Source organism: Pogona vitticeps, chromosome 4, assembly GCF_051106095.1.
Source record: "Pogona vitticeps strain Pit_001003342236 chromosome 4, PviZW2.1, whole genome shotgun sequence".
Taxonomy (NCBI): domain Eukaryota; kingdom Metazoa; phylum Chordata; class Lepidosauria; order Squamata; family Agamidae; genus Pogona; species Pogona vitticeps.
Genome location: NC_135786.1, coordinates 156114578 through 156136627, shown reverse-complemented (window position 1 = coordinate 156136627; position 22050 = coordinate 156114578). Strand labels below are relative to the sequence as shown.

The 22050-nt window shown below is 44.3% G+C and overlaps 1 protein-coding gene across 1 annotated transcript; it reads right to left on the bottom strand.

The window, feature by feature from the left end:
• Positions 1-7672: 7672 nt before the first annotated feature.
• LOC140706378 (serpin B11) lies at positions 7673-20732 on the bottom strand. Its single transcript, XM_072996464.2, has 7 exons — positions 15408-20732; positions 14678-14734; positions 13689-13832; positions 10699-10816; positions 10217-10353; positions 9711-9866; positions 7673-8120 (listed from the first exon to the last, which is right to left on the bottom strand). Exons 1-7 carry the CDS (start codon positions 15615-15617, stop codon positions 7713-7715), a joined length of 1230 nt encoding a protein of 409 aa, XP_072852565.2. The 5' UTR covers positions 15618-20732; the 3' UTR covers positions 7673-7712.
• Positions 20733-22050: the final 1318 nt, after the last annotated feature.

Sequence of the window (22050 nt, the reverse complement as noted above, 5' to 3'; positions counted from 1 at the left end):
TAAATGAGGAGAAATCAGCTTTGGAATCATTTCCTTTGTTTTCTTCTCATCTGGTTTTGAAGAGGAGTTCTGATGCTTATGCTTCCCCATGTGAGAGGAAGACCACAGAACTCTGATGAGTTTCTGAGTAGACATCATTAGGTTGGCGAAGGTCCATTTAAATCAATAGCATAGGCTTGTGTGACTAAGGGACTACCCAGTCTGGCCATTTTGGGTGTGGGGTGGATCAACGTATAAACAGTCTGTTGAGCTTGGGGAAAAGAGTGATGTATCATTTGACACACTCCTTCTCTCCAAACAGCAAATGACAGGGATGCGGACTTGCTCTCAGGTAGGATTTAATTCACACCAGTGACTCAACTTTGACTTTACTCGAGATGTGAGTAATCCTGTTTCTTACCCGATGGAATCTGTAAGTGTTCAAAACATACAGCCTGTTGGCAATACTCAGAGCATAATTTCTGATATGCTGGTTGATGGCAGATGAGAGCACCTTGAACTTTTCATGAGGTCCTCCAGGCCTCTGAAACCTTGAAACAAGAAAGACTGTTTAATGGCATTCCATTTTCCTCAGACTCTCCAGACTGTCAGTTAAAATAAGCAGATTCTGTAACCAACAACTGATTTATAAGTCCTTATAAATCACAGATGGTCACAGATGGAACAACCTTAAACCCTCCTCTTGACTGCAATCCTAGTTTCCCCTGATATCAATAAACATCACTTCTTTTTATTCGGTGGGATTTCCAAGGAGTTGTGGCACTTTCCTTTGCCTTTATGTGCATTAATACGGTCACTGCTAAACAATTTCTTTTATAGAATGATTTCAATAAATAGTATGATGATGATGTTGTCAAACAACCCAAGGCCAGGCTTGAATTTGGCAGTACATTTCCTGCTCATCCAATGAGAGTCAAGAATCCATAGTGCAAGGGGCCACATGGCTTTATTTTAATAAATTATATACACCTGTGTTGACTCTTATTACTACACATATTAAAAAACCAATGTGCTTTACACACATTATTTGAACAATTCATAAAACAGCCTTGTATGGCAGGTTAATACTATTTCCACATTCCACATTCGTCCAACTTCATTTTCCTCAGGATTTCTTCGGTATTTTAGATGGATACTGTGCTTATGTATATGGCGTTTCTCCTCAGCTTAACTGTGGTACTCTCTGCTACTATGTAAACAAAGCAGAACATATTGGGCAGGGCAAAGTATTTCTAAGAAGGTGATAAACTATGTGACCCAAGTATTTTATTTCTGGGCTACCCAGCTGCAGTTTGTTCTCTTTGCAGAGCCTAGGCCAAAGCACTTCCTCCCCTGGGTCAAAGTGCCTCTCTCTGGCTTTCTGGTCATCCCAAGCTTTCTTTCTGACCTTTTGAGTTTGCAGGGTCTCTGCTGCTAGCTCTAGGTTTCTCTTTAGGTCATTCCTTAAAGAGTCTATGTATGTCACAACGTCTTGTGGGTCATCCTGGGTGATCTGCTCCCAATTTTGTTTGATTAAATCGAGTGGCCCTTTCACCCTTCTCCCAAACAAAAATTCAAACGGACTGAACCCGGTACTGGCTTGTGGCACTGATCGATAAGCAAACAAAAGGGATTGCAGCTTCTGGTCCCAATTGTTTGGATTCTCTGCCAAGTAAGCCCTAATCATGCGCATCAGAGTCCCATTGAACTTCTCAGTTAACCCATTACTTTCAGGGTGATAGGCAGTGGTTTCCTTGTGCTTAATTCCACAGATTTGCCATAAGCGTTTCATGAGCTTCGATGTGAACGATGCGCCCAAATCTGTGATTATTTCTGAGGCAAATCCCATCCTGGACATATACCCCACCAAGGCATCTGCCACTGTGTTAGTTTCAATGTTAGTCAAGGGTATGGCTTCAGGGTACCTCGTGGCATGGTCCACAATGGTGAGAATGAACCGGTTCCCCCTCTTTGTGGCCTTGGGCAAAGGTCCCACAATATCCACCCCTATGCATTTGAACGGAGTGTCAATCACAGGCAAAGGGCACAACTTTGCTTTGGTCCTGTCGCGGTTATTCCCCTGCCTTTGACACACATCACATTGTTTACAGAATTCTTTGATCTGCTTCCCTATTTCAGGCCAGTAAAAATTCTGTGTGATTCTCTGCTGGGTTTTGTTCACCCCTAAGTGTGCAGCAAACATGTCAGAGTGCCCCCTTTGTAAGATCATGGGGCGATACTTTTCAGGTACCACTAGCTGACTTCTGATCCCATCTCCCCCTTTTGAGATATTCCTCAGGGTCTCTCTATATAAAATTCCCTTTTTCTCTCGAAATCTCACTGGGGTTTCAGGTGTTAGCTGGGCGTCTGTCACCTGTTCAAAACACTTTTGGAGAGTGGCGTCTGCCTTTTGCTCTTGGCCAAATCGGCTGTCTGTGGTTAAGGTTTCCACCACAGCTTCGGAACTCCCCTCTGCTTCCGTCTCGGGCTCAACAGTACCCCCCTGAACTGTCCCCGTGGTGGCTTGTGAACGTGTAATCACTAGCACCCGTTTCACATGTTCAGCCAGGTCATTTCCCACGAGCACGGCTGCTGGCAGAGTCGATGAAATCGCTAGCCGCCAAACTCCCCTCCAGCCTTGAAAGTTCATAGGTACCTCAGCTACTGGCAGTGAGATCACCTGTCCCTCAATCCCTGCCACCTTTATGCTCTCATTTGGGATTATATACTCCCTAGGAATAATATCTGGATGGCACAGGGTCACCTGGGAACAAGTATCCCTTAACCCCCGATACTGATGGTCAAGTATTCCTATGTCCACCCCTGCTGTTTCAAACAACTGAGAATCTGTTCTCACAAGTAAGCAGCGCCTGACCTCCACAAGAGGACCATTTTCCTCAGCCTGATCAGCAGATGTCACTGTTCCAGATTGAGTAGCCATGGCAACAGGCTCCCTCAGTGACAAGGAGCTTTGCTCTTTCTGGACACAGAACACAGCTTTTGGCTTGGTTCCACTCGAATCCTGAGGCACATTTCCTTTTAGCTGCTTTAATTTCTCACACTCTGAGATTAGATGGCCCTTTCCCTGACAGAAATAACATTTTCTGCTATATTTTGAGTCTTTCTCATCTTGTTTTGGTTTTCCCTCCAAAATCTGAGGTCTTGGTTTCATGTCTGAGGGCTTCCCTTCACCATGGGCCCCTCCCCCTTGCTGGCTTCTCCCTGATCCCTGAGAGTACTTGCTGTAGGTCTCCTTAGGTTTACCTATCGATTTCCCCTCACCCAAGGGCTTTCTTATTTGGGAAATAAAATCGGCGATTTCAGCTGCTTCTGCCACAGATTTCGGTTTCCTTTCCCTCACCTGGAACTTCAGTTCCCCATGCAGGACTGAATAGAACTGTTCCAGCGCTATCAAGTCTTTGAGCTGCTGGAAGGTCTCTGTTCCCTCCTGAGATAGCCATTTCTCTAGCAGCCTCACCAATTGGGCCCCCACTTGGGTAAAAGTCTGCTCTGGTTTCTTGGTGAGTGACCTGAATCTTTGCCTCAGCTGTTCCGCATTTATCCCATGTCTGGCAAACACCAGTTTTTTAAACTCTGCAAAATCTTTCATCAGTTCCTCTGGCATCTCTGCATAGACTTCTGCCAGGCTGCCACTGATTAAAGATCGCATGATGGTCATCTTCTCAGTTTCCCTTACTGAGAAGTCCACAAACGCTCTTTCCACTAGGGAAAAGAACACCTCAGGACAATCTCCCTTGTGGTACACAGGGAATTTCTTCAGGTCAGTCTTAGACAATTGGCCTCCCTCAGAATCCCTATTGTTATTATTGTTCTGATTCATCAGTTCCAATTTTCTTAACTCAAACGCCATTCTTTCTTTTTCCAGAGCAATTTTCTCTCTCTCCCTCTCCATTTCCATTCTCTGTCTCTCTAATCTTTCTTCTTTTTCAAATTGCCTTTGTTTCTCTCTTTCCCTTTCCTCCATTTCCCTCACCCTCAGTTCATGCTGTTGGGCTATGAGCATTTTTCTGAGTTCTGGGTTCTGTTCTCCCGTGCTGTCACCCTGCACTGAGCCAAATTCATCCTCAGAACCTTGGTCAACCTGGGGGTCCCTCACTTCACCCATTTCTGCCATTTGGCTTCGAATCAAGGGCATAATCCCCCCCCCCAGAACAGGCTGCTTTCAAAAGTCAAGCCTCAAAATAAAGCGACCACTTTTTTTTTCTCTCTTTTGCCTCAGAACCAGCCTTCTATAGATTGCTGCTGTTCTTCAGCACTAACTTGCAACTGTTGCCAGCCGGAGTCCAACCCCCTCTGCTAGGCCTCTCAGCAGGCAGGCTAGATCACTGCTACTACACACAGTTTTGCCTCAGCTTTTTCCCGCCAAAACAGGTTGCCTCAGAGCTCCCTAATCTAGTCCCCAGTTGGCACGTTCTTCCACTAGCGCACCTCCCCGTGAGGTACGCCTAGAAGATTACCTACGCGCCCTCAGATTGTCCCTGACTAGACCCCCCTTGCTCTGGGCACACTTGCCAAGGCTTTGCTGGACCACTGGACAACTGAACCAGTCGTATCCCACACGCTGGACACCAATCAATGTGACAACCCCAGACCTACTGGGATATGCCACAGTTTCACTAAGCTGCCACCAACCATTCCCTATAAGAAGTCACACAGACCAGGGATGGATTTTTAACAAATAAAGGAATAAGGTTTATTTAAACAACACACAGGGAAAATAAAATGATCAAGTGAATAAGATACAGTAACGTGGCTTAGTCTCAATCATGCATACACCAGTTTGGTTCACACAGAACACTTAACTTGAAGCACAGACCCTGAACCTATCAGTTCTGGCTAACCATACAGACACCTGAACCTATCAGGTTGGTACTGACTGACACACAGTAGTACCCTGTCTGACACACAGACTCCCACTCAAGCTTCTTCTCTCAGCTCTTCTCCAGCTTCTCCTTCCAGCTTCTCCACACACGCTACACATATATATACAGTACAGCCCCTCCTCCTGATGTCCCGCCTTCCACTCCCCATAGGATGGAACTTTCCCTCCAAACCCATGACAGACAGGTAACATCAGTGCTGTATGTAACACATATGATGGACAGGAGTAATGTGGACATTCCGCCACATACTGTATCAGATAAAAGTTTTTTAAAAAGCAGATGAGATGTTTACTTGTTTCATCTGCATCCTCCATCCAGCTCTTCCCTTTCAATAACAATCTACCCTGATTTAAGAGGCTTCTTCTCCCAAAGTTAGACAGTATGAGAAATGGTAAATGGTAAGGGCAGGGCAAAAGGTAAGATAAACAGTACTTTGAAAGGCTGGGACAGTTCTTGTGCCAGGGTAGGAGCCCCATTCTCCACTCAATTTCACAGCACAATAGTTTTGGTGACTTTTTTTTCTTTCCAACAGCGTTGTTCTTTGCCTTTAAATCTATGTTTAAGTATGGAAAATAATTCTTTGCTACGGTGGATGTAGGCAAAAAGTGCTAAGAACAAAATACCACTCCACTAACTTTAGATATGAATGTACCATCAAGTGGAAGTCTAGAAAATAAAAGCTATGTGTGGTGTCTGAGTGCAACTGAAGTATACAAATCAAAATGGTATACATCTCTCTCTCTATAGGTCTATATCTGCCTGCTTAATAGATGGACATTTTTACAATGGCAGTTTGGATACGAGATCTATGAATGATGTGCCACAAAATTAGTATCAATTTCCAAAAAGGTGTTGAGTGTAATGTGGTGTTTTTTCCACCATCCTCTAATTGGTGTGTGCTACCTGCAAACAACAGCCACTTCCAACCCCCTTCACTCAGTTTGGAGCTGCCATTTAACCTAGAATATCTTTTCCCCAAAATCAGGGAACATTCACTGTTCCCATTCCATTGCTGCTTTGGCATTGCCACATCCATGGGCTGAATCTACCCTCTCAATCAATCAATCAATCAATCAATCAATCAATCAATCAATCAATCAATCAATCAATCAATCAATCAATCAATCAATCAATCAATCAATCAATCAATCAATCAATCAATGTAAAGACACTTTTGGTGAAGTGCACCAAAAATAAAAAATGGTCCAGTATAAAAGTTCCTCTTATACAGGTGAAATTGCATTTCTGGGGAGAAGAATCTTCTCCTCTGATTCATGGTACCTAATTCTCAAGCTGGCCAAGGTGTTTCCTCATACTACAGTTGCTTCTCGGCAGAAAGAACTACCTGCACCTCTCCCAAATCTTGGCAGTGGAAGTCATAACTGAGTAAATAACAGACAGTTTGGTACACATGACCCTTCTCAAGGGCTGGGCAGTCCCAGAGGCTTTCCACTTGTAAGCTAAAAGGCATAGCAGCCATCCTGAGATGATAGAAGGCAAAGCCCACCCCTGATTCAGGTTCAGAGGAAGGCTCCCAACTGACTGGGTCATTTAGGGGCTCAAAGCCCTGAATGTTAATCAATACAAATGCCAACTTTTGCTGGAAGCCTTTATTTAGAGTTGATAGTGTTCCTTTCACTACAGTTCTATACAGTCATGCCCCGCTTTACGATTGCCCTGCATTACGACAATACCACATTACAATGACGTTTTTGCGATCGCTGTTGCGATTGCAAAACAATTGTCTGAATCGGGGTTTTTTTTGCTTTGCGATGATCATTTCCCTGCTACGGGAACCGATTCTTCGCAAAACGACGATTTTCCTACAGCTGATCGGTGGTTTCAAAATGGCCACTGGGGAAATAAAATGGCTCCCCGCTGTTTTCTGGGATGGATTCCTCGCAAGACAGCCACCGAAAATGGCCGCCCTATGGAGGATCTTCGCTGGACAGTGAGTTTCCAGCCCATTGGAACACATTGAAGAGGTTTCAATGCGTTTCAATGGGCTTTTTATTTTCACATTATGACATTTTCATTCTACAGCGATTTCGCTGGAACGAATTAACGTCATAATGCGAGGCACCACTGTAGATTATCATAATGCAGTCTTTAAGAACTTCCATAGGATACATGGAAAGAGTAAGAACCCCACAAAACATCTTCAGTGCTAAGGTAGGGGCCAAGTGGAAAAACCTCTGCAAGAGTTGCATTCTAGCTAATAAGCGAGGGTAATTACGATGATCAAAAAGTGGTCAAGGGAAGAGCATAGTTTTCTTAAGGCAGCAATAGACGAGGAGTGACTCTTGCCTCAGATGGACTGTTGTCACACTCAAAGCATGGTGGGTGCAACAAGAGGAAACCTATGTTTTCATCTGTTCATCATGACACTTTCTTCACCACCTCTAAAGTTCTCCTTTTTCAGAAGATTTTTTTAAAAATAATTTTCATTTGCAGCCCATGCCTACAGGATTTCCTCTTTTCCTCCCCAAGAAGAAGAACTTCAGAGGCAACCCAGGGAATTATGGTAGACTGTGCAAAACATTTCCCTTTTCCTTGAAGGAAAGAGGAAAAGTAACACACAAAGGGCTTGCAAGATGTCCCTGAATAAGCCGCCCCGAGTAGACATTGTCTAGAGGGGCGGGGTAAAAATCTAATAAATAAATAAATAAATAAAAGAAGAAGAAGAAGACCATTTTGGAATTTAGTCCTTTTTAATGAGGGGAACATTGGAAAACCTTAGCCCCACAGAAAAGAGAATTTGGAAACAACTTTGACTGATTCCTGTTCTAAAGCATTCTGGTGTTCCAAAGCCGTGTGAATCTGTGTTGCTTATGGTGAGGAAAACCTACCAAGAAAGAGGATGCTCTGGGTTCTGTTGTGTCTTATAAAGAAAAGGAAGGGATGGTCAGCTCTACAGATAATATCTGGTACGCTTTTTGTACCTGTCTTCCCACGAGCGCGAGCTGCTGCCTCTGTTCCTTCTTCATTGACTTCAATATATGATCTATGAACGATCCTGGACAAAGATAGGTTTTGAGCATAACCTTCTGATATGCCCGATAAGTCAGATTTTCCTGGTATAAATACATCAGTAATTCCCGTGGCTTCTAAGACTGGTTGGAGATCATACCTTTCCTCCAGCGTGAATTTCGGTAATGAAACTTCCACATAACATGGTTTCATGTTTGCAGAATTGGTCCATTCATGTAATTTTTCCCAGGTGAGTCCCCTGCCAAGCTGTCAAGAAAAAAAAAACCAAATTAATGACAATTGAATTTGAGGGGAAAATATACAGTACTGTGAATGCAGGAAAGAAACACATTCATTAAACACAGGTGCAAGAAAAGTTGCAAAAAGAGGTGTGAAGCAGCACCTCTGTAAATCTATTCCATTTATTTGCAAATGCATCACATCAGCCTTTGCAATTGTATAAAGAACAAAACACTTCTGATCTCCCCCCCCCCACACACACAAAGATCCTTTGGCTTGCATGGAATCCCTTTCATCATAGAGAAGCTGTTGGGGGTCACGGGGGGGGGGACGACAAGTCCTTAATTTCCAAAATCCCTGCTGGTAAAGTCATCACCAATTTCCAGCAGTCCCTAATGGCTTCCCCGGTGATCAAAGGGATTCCAAATCTGCTTTGGGATCTTTGAGAGGGGAGAACTAGAAATGACCTTGGATGATGACATCATTGGCCTTACGCACAGAAGTTGTGCAAAACGGATTGCAGCCATTCTGTGGAGATAACAAGAGAATAGTGAACCACAGCATAAACGCTCTACTGATTTCAGCACAGAACATTTTTGCTTCACAGGCCTGTTGGTTTCCTATTTTAGAGCATAAATATTTTAATACAATAGTTGCATTTATCTCCAGTTTTATCGTGATGCTAATGAAAAGGAGTGAGCGTTGGACTCACCGCTTCCATTTGCTTCCCATGTGGATTTGGGGAAGAGTTGAGATGCTTTTGCTTCCACTTCAAACTTCACCACAGTTTGTCATGTTGTCTGGACTACTAAACTGTGGCCATCATCACCTATGGCTAGTTTCATGCACTTCACATTAAAACATGGATGGGAAACCTTCAGTCTGTGGGCTGCATCTGGTTTACCAGTGTGGCTTCTTCTAATCCACAGAGCCTTTGGATTATTTCCTTCCTTGAAACCTTCCTTGATTATTTCCTTCCTTGAACTCCACATCTCTGGACAACCCGACCCAGGAATCCCATTCAGATTCCTGTATGGAATCTGGCATAAGAGGCAAAATGGATCCTGGGGATGTGACACAGACTGGAGGACAAAGGTGCAGAACAGGATTCCTTCAAGCAGCTTCTGAGACTGACTCTTCAGTGTACCCTAAGGCCACTGAAAGGCAAGGTCTCTGACTTCTATTCCAGAGTCCCAAAAGATACCATGTTCAAAGATACCTATATTCCACCAGATGACTATCTGAAGGGACAGGGACACATTCCTCCATCCAGTTCTTGGCCTAGACCATCTACTAATATGGCCAAAGTAGTTTTTGTCCCACTTCCAGCTCTAAAGCCAGACTAATACGGATCTATATCATCTGCTTCATCCAAGAATCGCAGGAGCTGGGAGGTCACAACATACTTAAGTTCCTACCTGAGAAGGGAATACTAGAGACTGGCCAGAAATGATCAGCTGCTATGGGGTTCAGGATGGGCTTTGGCCACTATGGTCTTACAACTTCCTATTTTTGGCATATTAAGATGCTGCCTTCTTGATCAGAAGTATTCATGGCTCCCCTTTCCCCTCTCTGCCTCTCCGCTCACCCCTGGGAAAAAAAATTAAAAACAATTACCTCCTCTGGATATTCTTTATTATTTGGCAGAAGAATGAACATACTCATTTCATTATTATCATAGGGAAGCTCAGCCACAGTCATCGATGGATTTCTTATTTCTGCCAATTTGTATATTCCCCGCCGAACCATCATGGGTACTTGTTTGACGTCATGCTGTAAAACAGGAAGCATCCCTTCAGTATCATGTACCAGTGGCAAAAGACATAATGGTGTGCACCATGGAGAATTGACTATGACAAGCCAGTTGTCATGACTCCAATGTTCTACATTTTTAGATCTCCACCTTAAGATCGGATGCCATCTGTTATCAGGCCAAAGACAAAAGCAAATCTTGATCTCTGTCATGCCATATAGATGCCACCCTCTGTCCTGCCAGGAGAAGGGACTGTTAAGCTTATTCTGAGTATTGCATATGCTGCAAACTCTGGAAAGGGCTGGCTTTTGTCAGAATCAACTGGATGAGAAACAATGGTTATTATCAGAAGCTTTTAGTCATATCATACCTTCAAAGTCCAAAAAGGTGCTTCATGGGTACGCTTTGGATCAAACTGCAGCTGCCACCTTCCTTTGAAATATATGATACTCATCAAGATCAGGGCAGCTGTTGGATCAATGTTCTCAATAAAGATCTTGATTTTACCTTTGTGAGATGAATACAATGCAAAATATTATCTTCTGACAGCTAAACATTTTCAGTAACTCACTTTTCTTTTTTTTCTTTTCTTTCTTTTCCTTTCTTTTTTGGCTGTTCTAAGTAGCAGTGAACAGGAATACACAAAATACACAACTAAACCACAGGGCAGCAGAGGAAACCAGAAGAGAAAAGAAGCCTCACTTCTATCCATTTTTCATTTAATAGAACGAAAAGAGAATGTTGCAGAGTTCCATCTGATATTAAGCTGTTTAACGGATGTGGGAAAAAATAACCATCTACTCCTAGATGACCTCACAGAAAATAAGAGAGAAGTGAGATATCATCCCTTACCATTTGTTTGGCTTTCAGCCCAGGAATTAATCTTCATTCTAGTTTCCTCAGTTGTATACCTAAAGTCAGCTGCTTCCAACCCAGCATGGTACAGCTCTGTTGTGCAATCCAAATAATCCTGTATAGAATTGGACAAACAAACAAACAAGGTAATGGAATGATTAAGTTTCACAAGCAGTTAACATGAACCTCCTTTTTAACTGTTCAGTGCAGGAATAGGGAACCATTAGCCCACCAGGTAATTTCACTTTCATCTACCATGATCAATAATAGGCACCCATGTGAATGCCACAGAACCAATCCAGTCAAATTTAGAACTCATTAAAATAAAATAAAACCACATCTCTATATGTGTGAAAAAAGGTCACCTCCTTTCATCTTGCACTCCTTGTAATTGATTATTTTGACTTAATGGTATTGATGTTGAATAAGAGCTCAAGATGTCCAACTGTACAGTATGTGCGAAAGGGATGCCAATTTGAGCATATTATATGTTGAAGGTTTTAGAACCTGTTGCATACTGTATTGCTTGTAATGGTAACTACAGTATGAGCTGTGCTCCATACGGGGAGTTCAACAGAACATGATGAGACTTTCTCCTCTCAGCCTTTTCCCCCAATCCCTCTTGGTGATTTTTTTATCAATTTCCTGTTATGGAGAAGGGTTGGTAGAGATATCAGTAGATATGCTGCAAGATGACCTCCTGAGGGAGGCCGACAGGGTCAATATGGCCTTGTTGGTCCTCCTCGATATCTCAGCGACCTTTGACCATGGTATCTTCCTGGGGCGGTTCTCCGAGTTGGGGATTGGTGGCCTTGCTTTGGTGTGGCTCCGTTCCTTCTTGAAGGACCATCCCCAGAGAGTGCAGCTTGGTGAGATGAATTCCACCCTGTGGATCCTCAATTGTGGGGTTCTGCAATGGTCGATCATCCCACCAATGCTATTTAAAATGAGCTGGGTGTCATCAGTACCCTACCGCTCCCTTTTTCCAACTGCAGTAGATGATATTCCGACCCTTGAATGCTGCTTCGGGACCGTCCTTAGGTGGATGAGGGCAAATGGACTGAGGTTAAATCCAGACAAGATGGAAATCTTCCACATGGGCAGCCCTGGCATCAGTGGGTTGGGAAACTCCCTCTCCTTCAGGAGAGTGACTCTTCCCATGAAGAGTGAGGTTTGCAGCTCGGGCATCTGCCTGGACCCGGATCTCACCCTGGAAACCCAGGTGACAAATGTGGTCCGAGCAGCACATTTCCATCTTTGGAGGATTGCCCAGCTGCGTCCCTATCTAGATACGGGTGCACTCACGTTGCTGATTCATGCCCTTGTAATCTCAAGAATAGACTACTGTAGTGCTCTCTATGTGGGGCTACCTTTGAGGTTGATATGGAGACTTCAACTGGTCCAAAATTCAGTGGCCAGATTAATAATTAGGTGAAGAACTTCCAGCACATCTCCCCCACTCTGGCCGCCCTTCATTGGCTACCGATTCCTTTTTGCATTGACTTCAAGGTTATGATGATAACATTCAAAGCCCTAAACAGTTTAGGACCTCGGTACCTGTCAGAACGCCTGCTCCCAGCCAGTTCTGTCCATAATACCCGTTCTTCACAGGCAGGGCAATTGAAGGCCTTGACCCTGAAGGAGGCTCGGAGGGAAAGAACAAAAAAACAGGCCTTCTCGGCCATCATCCCCTGCCTGTGGAACAATCTGCCGACTGAGATCTGCCTGGCATCCTCACTGGATGGGTTCAAACAAGCATTGAAGACTTGGCTCTTCTGCCAGACTTTCCCTCAGTATTAGGTTTTTGAGATCTTGGCCTCCCTTTTGCCATCCTTTTTGCCATTCCTTTCATCATCCTTTTTACCAGCTCCATTCCCATCTGTTTTAATTTATCCTGCTGGTTATTATATTTGTTGAGTGTATGTATTATTATTATTTTTTAAAATCCTGTTTTGATATTGTACTGTTTATCTTGTTGTTAGCTGCCCAGAGTGGCCTGGTTGCCAGATGGCGCGGGGTATAAATCAGTCAATCAACCAACCAAACAAACAAATTGCTGCAGTGGAGCAATTAAAATTAATGGAGCTAGTAGTCAGGAATAAGTTAATTCCTATGATTTTCAGTGAGTTTCCTCTAAAGATGATTAAACTTGAATCCACCCAGGCATCTGTACTCCAAAAGAATTCCCACAGAATGATCCCAATCAATTGTCAATTAAGCTATTGGTTTTCCAGTCAAGGGATGAGCACTGAAAGCCAGGGAGACTCACTGCCTGTCAGCTGATTCTTCTTGCTCTTCTCTGCATGCCCTCGTCTCTGTCCCAGGCCTGTGTTGAAGATGATCTTTACTTACATCACTCCCTTCTCCCAGTCTCCTTCTCATGTTGCTCAAATTGCTGTTTAAATGTCACTATCACATACTTGTTGCCGATTCCCTTCATTTCATAGCTCCAATGTTCATGTTGTATTTCCAAACCCCAGTACACACACACAAACACAGAGAGAAACACACAAATTGTGTGTGGATTGTAATACTGTTTACCCAGAGGATATATCCCTGGGCAGTTTATAAGTTAAATATGTAGGCTACACATTGCCCCTCCAGTGAACTGGTTACTTATTTTACTGACCTTGGAAGGACTGAAGGCTGAGTCTACCTTGAATCAGCTACTGGGGACTGAGCCATGGGTCATGAGCACAGTTTTGGCTGCAGTACAGCAGTTTAACCACTGCACCATGAGGCTCCATATTCCATAACTATATGCCAGGGTGGAAAGGCTCTAAGGTGTCCATTTGTTTTCATGAAATGTTATGAAAATCACTTGTCCATCTCTTAATGAGAGAAGGAGATCTTTAATGGAATAGGCACTGTGAATTTTTATGCAAATAGCAGTTCTACGAAACCCATGCTGTTCCTGTTATTGAGTAATCAATACTGGATGGAGGTGCAAGGTTGTGGGCAAACATTTGTGCAGCAATGATTCTCACCTGACAGAATCTGAAAGTGTCCGACCCATACAGCTTGTTGACAATATTCAGAGCATAATTTTTGGTATGCGTGTTGATGGCAGATAAGAGTGCCTGGAATTGTTCATGAGGTCCTCCAGGCTGGTCACAGCAAGCCCCTGCAACCTTGAAACAACAAAGACAGTTTAAGCAGATCCCATTTTTCTCTGACTCTCCAGACCAACAGTTAAAATAAGTAAGGCACCAGACAGAACCAACAACTGATTTATAAGAAGGACTCAGGAAAACAACTCTCAAAGTTGGAGCAACCATACATCCCTCTTGTTGACTGCAACACTTACTTCTTCCAAGATTGAGACACATCACCTTCCATAGTAAAGTGTGATTTCCAGGCATATGCTGCACTTTTCTTTGCCTTCTGTGCACTAGTGCACATCCTGCTGAACAATTTCTTTTATACTCTTTCAATTAATGGCATTATTATGCCTGTCCCCAAAAGAGCTCCTTATGATTGCTGAGTTTTAAAAAGCAACCCAAGACCATGCTTGAACTTGGCAGGATGTTCTCTGCTGACCCTATAGCATATACAGTAGAGCGGTGCTCCCCAACTTTGGGCCTCCAGATGTTCTTGGACTACAGCTCCCTGAAGCCTTCACCACCACCTCTGCTGGCCAGGATTTCTGGGAGTTGAAGTCCAAGAACATCTGGAGGCCCAAGGTTGGGGACCACTGCAGTAGAGTGAGAGGCCCCATGTTATATGCTAATAAATTATACATCGGTGTTGAGTCTTGTTACTGCACATTTTAAGCACCAAAAGTGCTTTGCACACATTATTTCAACAATTCATACTGCAGCCTTGTATGGCAGATTAATACAATCCTATTGTTGTCAGACCTTCTTTGCCCTATGAGTTTCTTTAGTATTTCAGACAGATATTCTGCTGATGTCTATGCCTTCTCTCCCCAGCTGAACTAGGGACAGAGACACATTGTGATCAAGAATGCTCTTACAGGAATGTCTGCAGATTTGTGGGGAGGCCATCCAGTGATCTCATTGAAGTGAAGAGCCTGCAATGCAAAATATAAAATGAGAGATTTGTCCGGTGATCACTGTAATTGCAGCATCCTCTTTCATCCTAATTCCATACACCAAAATAAATAGTGATAGCTTCTGCCTAATGATAGGGACTGGCCCTTTTACATGGATGAGTCGAAGACATTCCTCAGGATATAATAGAATCCTATTTCATGGAATTGAGAAGCACTGCTTGGTGTTGTTTCCTACAGAACAACTGAATCCTTCATCCATAACTAATCTATTGCTTTTGGGTGTGATGGAAATCACAGTCCTATCATCACTGTTGATCTAAGTTTCCCCCCTTATCCTGGTCATCAATGTAGTGGAAATTTGAGAGAGCAATCATGTTAGGGAAAATTGAATCAGAAGACTACTTGAAGATGAATCAATCACAGGATAGCCTTTAAACTGGAAGTAGCCTGATGGCACACAACAACAACAACACCAATTGTATGTCAATGGAATCTGGGAAGGCCAGGAAGAGGAGATGCCAGCAAAATATCCCTATTATTCAGGGCAAGAGTTCAGGCTATTGACAAGAAAAGCTACCTGCCGCAAGCATTACCCAAGGATTATCACACTGCTGGAATAACATGTGCCCCATATTATAATGTTGAAATATAAGATATTTCTGAAACAGAAGTGTAGTTTGAGACCACCTACCCTTTCCATCTGCTTGGCAGTTTCCCCACGGGCACCAAGAGAGACCATGCTCAAAGCAGCAGAGATAGTCAAAGGGGAGAAGGAGATGTTTCCATCAGAGCTTTCTTTCAGCAGGTTTTTGAAAATATCCACACCGAATTTATCAATTGCCTGAACGAGAGTACTCATGGTGTAAGTGACGATACCTGTCACAAAAGCAACGCAATACATTCAGCTACTCCAGTCCTCTGAAGATACTGGCCACAGAGACTGGTGAAATGTCAGGAAGAACAACCTTCAGAACACGGCCAAAGAGCCCAAAAAACCCACAACAACCATTAGATCCTGGCCATGAAAGCCTTCACGAATACAATACATTCAGCTAATACTTCAGCGAGTCTCACGCACCTCTAGTGTTTGAAAACAAGGTGGAATGTCCAAGCTTCACAATCCGGCTTGTGATTTGGGCTTGTTCAAATAAATTGTAATTTAAAATATCCATAGTTTGCAAGAAACTGTGGAGATTTTTTAACTATGACACAATCAGCTATATGTTCCTTCAAGGGAGAAATATATGCTTTAAAACCAAGTGGAGGCCACCTGCCAGGACCTGGACCACAACAATTTAGCAGTTGATTGGCTTGTGACATCCACTGCCCTGGCTTGTCCACTCATATTACATGCTCTTTCATCCTCTGAGGTTGAGAAGGAGCTTGATTGCTGTAGGGCCAGTAAAACCTCCCTAGATCGTAGCCTGGGGATACATCTGGACCCGGCGCTCACCATGGAAACACAGGTGGCATCGGTGGTCCGCTCCGCCTTTTTCCATCTTTGGCGGATAGCCCGGCTGCAACCTTATCTCGACACAGGGTCGCTCACTACCTTGGTGCATGCGCTCGTAATCTCTAGATTAGACCACTGTAACACACTCTACGTGGGGCTACCTTTGAGGTTGACGCGGAAACTCCAAGTGGTGCAGAATGCAGCGGCCAGGCTCCTTAGTGGAGCGAGAAAATTCCATCATATTTCTCCTATTCTGGCCGCGTTGCATTGGCTGCCCATTCGGTTCCATGTTGACTTCGAAGTTCTAATGCTTACATATAAAGCCGTAAATGGTTTAGGGCCTCGATACTTGGCGGAACGCCTACTCCCACCAAGTTCTACCCGTGTCACTCGTGTGAGCCAGGAGGTGAGGCTGAGGAGCCTGACGCCGAGGGAGGCCCGGAAGAAAAAAACAAGAAACCGGGCCTTCTCGGTGGTGGCTCCTCGCGTCTGGAACAACTTGCCTCCTGAGATTCGCGCGGCTCCCTTGCTGGGCAACTTTAAGAAACAACTGAAAACGTGGATGTTTCGGCAGGCCTTCCCTTCAGTCATTCCCAGCTAATCCCCTCCAGTCAATCCCTGATGTTTCCTTTCTCTCTCCTTACTGTGAGTCACTCTGTTTTCCATCTTGTTGCAGTTGTTTATTTATAATAATTCATGTATTTATATATTTTATGTTGTACGCCGCCTAGAGTGGTCGTAACTGACTAGCTAGGCGGGATATAAATTCAATAAATAAATAAATAAATAAATAAATAAATAAATAAATAAATAAATAAATAGATCGTTGCCCAGTCTGGCTTTTATAAGCTGCCAGTCAGATAGCAATGAAACGGGCCACTTTGATCATTGGTGCTTCTTTCCTTGAGGATCAGGTTCCCTCAGCCTTCAAGGAGATGCTTATTAGGCCCATGGGAGGGGGGGGAGAACCTGGCAGCGGATCATTATAGTAACTATCATCCCATAGCCAATGTTCCTTTTTTAAAGCAAGCTACTGCAGAGGCTGGTTGCTGACTGGCTTCAGGAACTCTTCGATGAAACCAGTGCCTTCAATCCATTCCAGACTGGGTTCAGGCACAGAGACAGCATTGGTTGCCCTGCCCCTCTTGGGGAGACCCTCTGGACTGCATATCAGTGGCCTGGCCTTATCTGGGCTTCAGTTCTTCCTGGAGGACCATCCTCAGAGAGTGCAACTAGGAGAGATTGCCTCCACCCTTTGGACTCTCAATTGTTGAGTCCCTCAGTGGTTAATAATCTCCCAGTTGCTATTTAATATCTATATGAGGCTCCTGGGGAAGTCATCGAGAGATCTGGAGTTTTAAAAAGAGAGATCCTCTGTGTATAAGCCCGTTAAGTGAAACCCCACCCTCCACCGCTGTGCAGCAAAAAATTTCAACTAAAACACACCACATTTTTATTCCCAGGACTTTTTTCTTGGTCACCATAAGGAATATGCATACTGTATATACGCAGAGGATCTCTCTTTTTAAAAAGAGTCTTTCTTAAATATTCAATATATTACGGTTATAATTTTAATTATAATTTAATATGGTCATTCTGTCATGGTTCTCTAATACATGCCTGACCAATAGACCATGTTCTCTGGATACTCAAAGCTTCATTTTACATAAGAAGAGAAAAGTCTTACTGACACTTACCTTTTTTCTGTGGAGGAGTTTCTAAGAGTACCTGACAGATGGGTCTGATCAGATAGATGCCTCCATTTGGAGGTACTGATATTTAAAGGTGTAAATTTGCATAAGACTGAAGACAGTTCCTACAAACAACACTGGAAGTTCCTGGAATGCATCTGTCAGCAGGACAGGAAGCAATTTGGAGAGACAGCCAAAGATGAAGACCAATTAGTCAAATTGTGGATACTCACATGTTGCAACCTGTGATGAGAAAGGACCAGAGTTCTCTTTTAAGTTGTCTCTCTCCAGGAATGGACTCCTTGATTTAGGGCAGAAGCATTTTTGGAATGCACTCTGGTTACAAAACAAGGAAGGGAGGTCATTCTGGCAGTGATGAACCAGGAAAACAAAACAATCTGGCTGGACGAGAGCCAATGGGAAGGTAGCAGAAGCCACAGAAATGGGCGTGATCGTTGCAACACCCCTTGGAAGTTGCTGTGACCAAGGATGCTACAAATATTAGCTGATTTTCCCATCCTGCTTGAAAAATAGTATCAGGTTACGTTTGAATCACATCCAGGAAAGGCCTGTTAAGCCCTGCAAGACTTTTCACTTCAGCATGAGAGTGATAAAGCCCACCTTTTGGCAGCATCTACATCCACCTTCCGAAAAGGAACCCTAAGTTTGATAATGTCACCAAATGGGGTAAAAACCTTTGACACTTTTTGTTCTTTCCTGCATGAAATCAGCAAACTTTTACATCCCAAGTTCTTTAGAAAGAAGTAGCTGTGCTAGTCTGTCTCACTGTGTTGGCAAAATTAAAGTGGGGGAAAAATGAATAATAGGAATTATTTGTTTTATTTTTTTACACTTTAGATGGTTTGTTATGCGTTACTGCTTTGACTGAGTTTTTAGTACTTCTCTTTACAAGATGGGAGGAATTCTATTGTGGGGGTCTTGGAATTACAATCAGCAAATGAAACCCCCCTGAATACTCCATGCTCAGAGGCTGACTTTGCCCCTTAACTGGGGAACTGTCTGCTACTATGTAAACAAAGCAGAACATAATGGGCAGGACGAAGTATTTCTAAGAAGGGGATAAACTTTGTTACATGTTGAGAGAGAAAAAGCAACACATTCAAACCAACCTGCCTGCAACTAAGAAAAATCACAGACAGGTCTCTGGGCACAAACGCACATGTGCGTGCACGCGTACACGTGCACATGCATGCACACACATGCACAGAGAGAGAGGGGGGAGGGAGGGAGAAAGACAGAGAGAGAGAGAGAGAGAATGGGATCAGAAAACAGGCATTTCTGGATAATCAACACAGCCAAACAGAATCATAACCACTGGAGTGAGTTGGCCTTTGTAACCATGATTCTATGCACAACGTCTAGCTGTTTCTCGACTCCCATTGTCCAACTGGAGATGGGAAGATCCAAGAGAGACAAGGGAAGTGCTTGCCATTAATTTCAACATTCAAAATCAACCTGATTGACTGACATCGTTGTGCCACCAGTAGCCTCAGTATTGACATTACATACTATGTTCCTTTGGGTGTTACACTTTCCAACCTCTTCAGGCATGGATGTTGCAACCGTGTAACACACATTCAACTTCTGAATTGTTTTGCTTGCTGATGACACAGATATGAGCCTCGTGGCACAGTGGTTAAAATGCTGTACTGCAGCTAAAACTGTGCTCACGACCTGGGGTTCAAATCCCAGGTAGCCGGCTCAAGGTTGACTCAGCCTTCTATCCTTCCGAGGTCGGTAAAATGAGTACCCAGCTTGCTGGGGGGGCAATGTGTAGCCTGTATAATTAAATTGTAAACCGCCCGGAGAGTGCTTGTAGCGCTATGGGGCGGTATATAATTCCAATAAATAAATAAATAAATAAATAAATACACTGTCATGACAATGCCCTTTAAAAATCTTTGGCTACCTGAGCAACTACTAATCCAAGAATGGCCAGAAGGCTGAGAGGCAAATGTTTGAATCACCTCCAGGTAATTCAAAGAGAGGAGACTTTGAGGAAGGTGAGAAGACTGGTAGAGGACCTTCTGATATGCGGCCTAAAAATCTCTGGAACACATCCTACTTGTAGGTACAGAGGCGCCTCGCTAGACAGTTACCCTGCATGACAGTTTTTTTGCTAGACAGTGGCTTTTTGCGATCGCTATAGTGATTTGCAAATTAGTGATTCCTATGGGGGAATTTCGCTGGACAATATTTGGTCCCTGCTTCACAAACCGATTTTTGCTAGACGACAATTTTGACAGCTCCCGCCATGCTCGCAAACAGGTGTTTTCAGGACCAAAGCTTCGCAAGAGAGCGATTTAAACAGCTGATCGGCGGTTCACAAAGCGGCTTTGCTATGGCCGATCTTTGCTAGACAACAATGATTCTTCCCCATTGGAACTCATTAAATAGGTTTCAATGCATTCCAAAGCGGAAATGCTTTTCACTAGACAATGATTTTGCTAAAAAGCGATTTCAGTGGAATGGATTATCATCGTCTAGCAAGGCACCACTGTAGAGGATTTTTTAAGTGGTAGGTTTCATGAAGTGTTCAGGGCCTCCCAGACTCTGGATGGTAGTTTTCAGCAGGTGGATCTTCCACGTGATCAGGTGGAGAGAGCAGAGCTTTGGGCCAAGTCTGTTTCCATTGTGCTTTGTGAGGAAATTTGGTCAAAGGGGCAGAATCTGTCACTCCTTGGCTGATGTTAGAGGAAAACCAGGCTTGGCACACTCACTATGTTGTAATTAGGATACAGTCCACATTGTTGCTTCGAAAGATGGGCACAAAATGAACTACAAAGAAAACAAACAAACAAACCTACCGATCAGGCCATTTTGTGGTTCCTTTCAGGGCACTTTGGGGAAATGTTTCTGCCCAGAATGAAACAAAATGACAAGTGACTGTCGGCACTGGCGATCCATATATTTTGTTTTGGGCGCATCATCTCTGGCCAGACAGCTTAGTACCATTCAATGAATTCCCTAGGTGTTGCTGGAGTGGACCTAGAGAATCCTTTGTGTAGCAGTGATTATTAAGTCAGGCAGCCAATCATAGAGCTCCAGGTCTGCTCTCTGGGAGTAAGTAGCTAGTTATAGGAGCCACACCCAGAGCAGCTGAGGTGAAGCTTTCACTTTGGCAGCAGTCAGCATGAGAAGAGGATGCTTACTAATCCATTTGTCCTGCTGCCTTTCTCTTCCTGTCCCAGTCCATCTCGTGATGAGCTACACCCTGTGTGGCTGACGTAGGAGGTTATTTGCATACACCAATGGGAGTTGTTGGGAGGCGGAGCCAGAGTAACTAGAAGGGAGGGGTGAGGCAGAGAAGAGAAATTTAGTGAGCGAGTTAGTTTGAGTCAGAGATGAGAATCTGAAGTGAAAAGTCAGTCAGTTAGTCTGTGGAACTTAGAGAGGTAGAGTAAGGAGTTAAGGGAGGCAGTTCAGAGTGTGGAACTTATAGAGAGTTAAGAGTGAAACAAGTTATTACTAAACTACTCAATACCTTAAAGCAGGGGTCTCAAACATGTGGCCCGGGGGCCATTTGAGGCCCGCTGGATGATCGTTTGTGGCCCCTGCCTTGCCTGCTCCCCCCAAAGCGCCTACACGTCCTCTGCTGTCAAGAGTCAAAAAAAGCCTCGCCTCGCTCGCCGGCTCTCTCCCAAGACAGCGCCTCTTGAACCCTCCATCCAGAACTGCAGCCTGCCAGCCGGTCTGCCTCTCTGCCGGCTGGAAGGCTGCAGTTCCGGATGGAGGATGCAAGAGGCGCTGTCTTGAGTGAGAGCTTGTGAGTGAGGCGCACTACTGGCCCCTTTCCCTGAGCCGCCACCGAGCGATACCTGAGAGCGGAGCTCACTCCCGGCCAGTCCCCGAAGAGCGCCTCCAAGCTGTCAACAGCAGCTGCCACCTCTTCCAGGGAAGCGGCTTTCTGGCTCTCTCTCTCTCTCTCTCTCTCTCTCTCTCAGCAATCCCAGCATCATCCAGGCCAGCAGCCACCTCAGCATCCAGCGGTGCTTCCTCCTCCTCCTCCTCCTCCTCCTCCTCCTCGTCCTGCTTCAGCCACCTCGGCTCTGGAGGCTGCCTGGGCTTGCCTCACAAAGTTTGCTCCTTTGTCAGGGGGGGTAGCTGCTGCTGCTGAGTGCGCCTTTCTTTGAGGGGGGCGCTCAGAGGAAGGTTGCGGGGCATGCGTG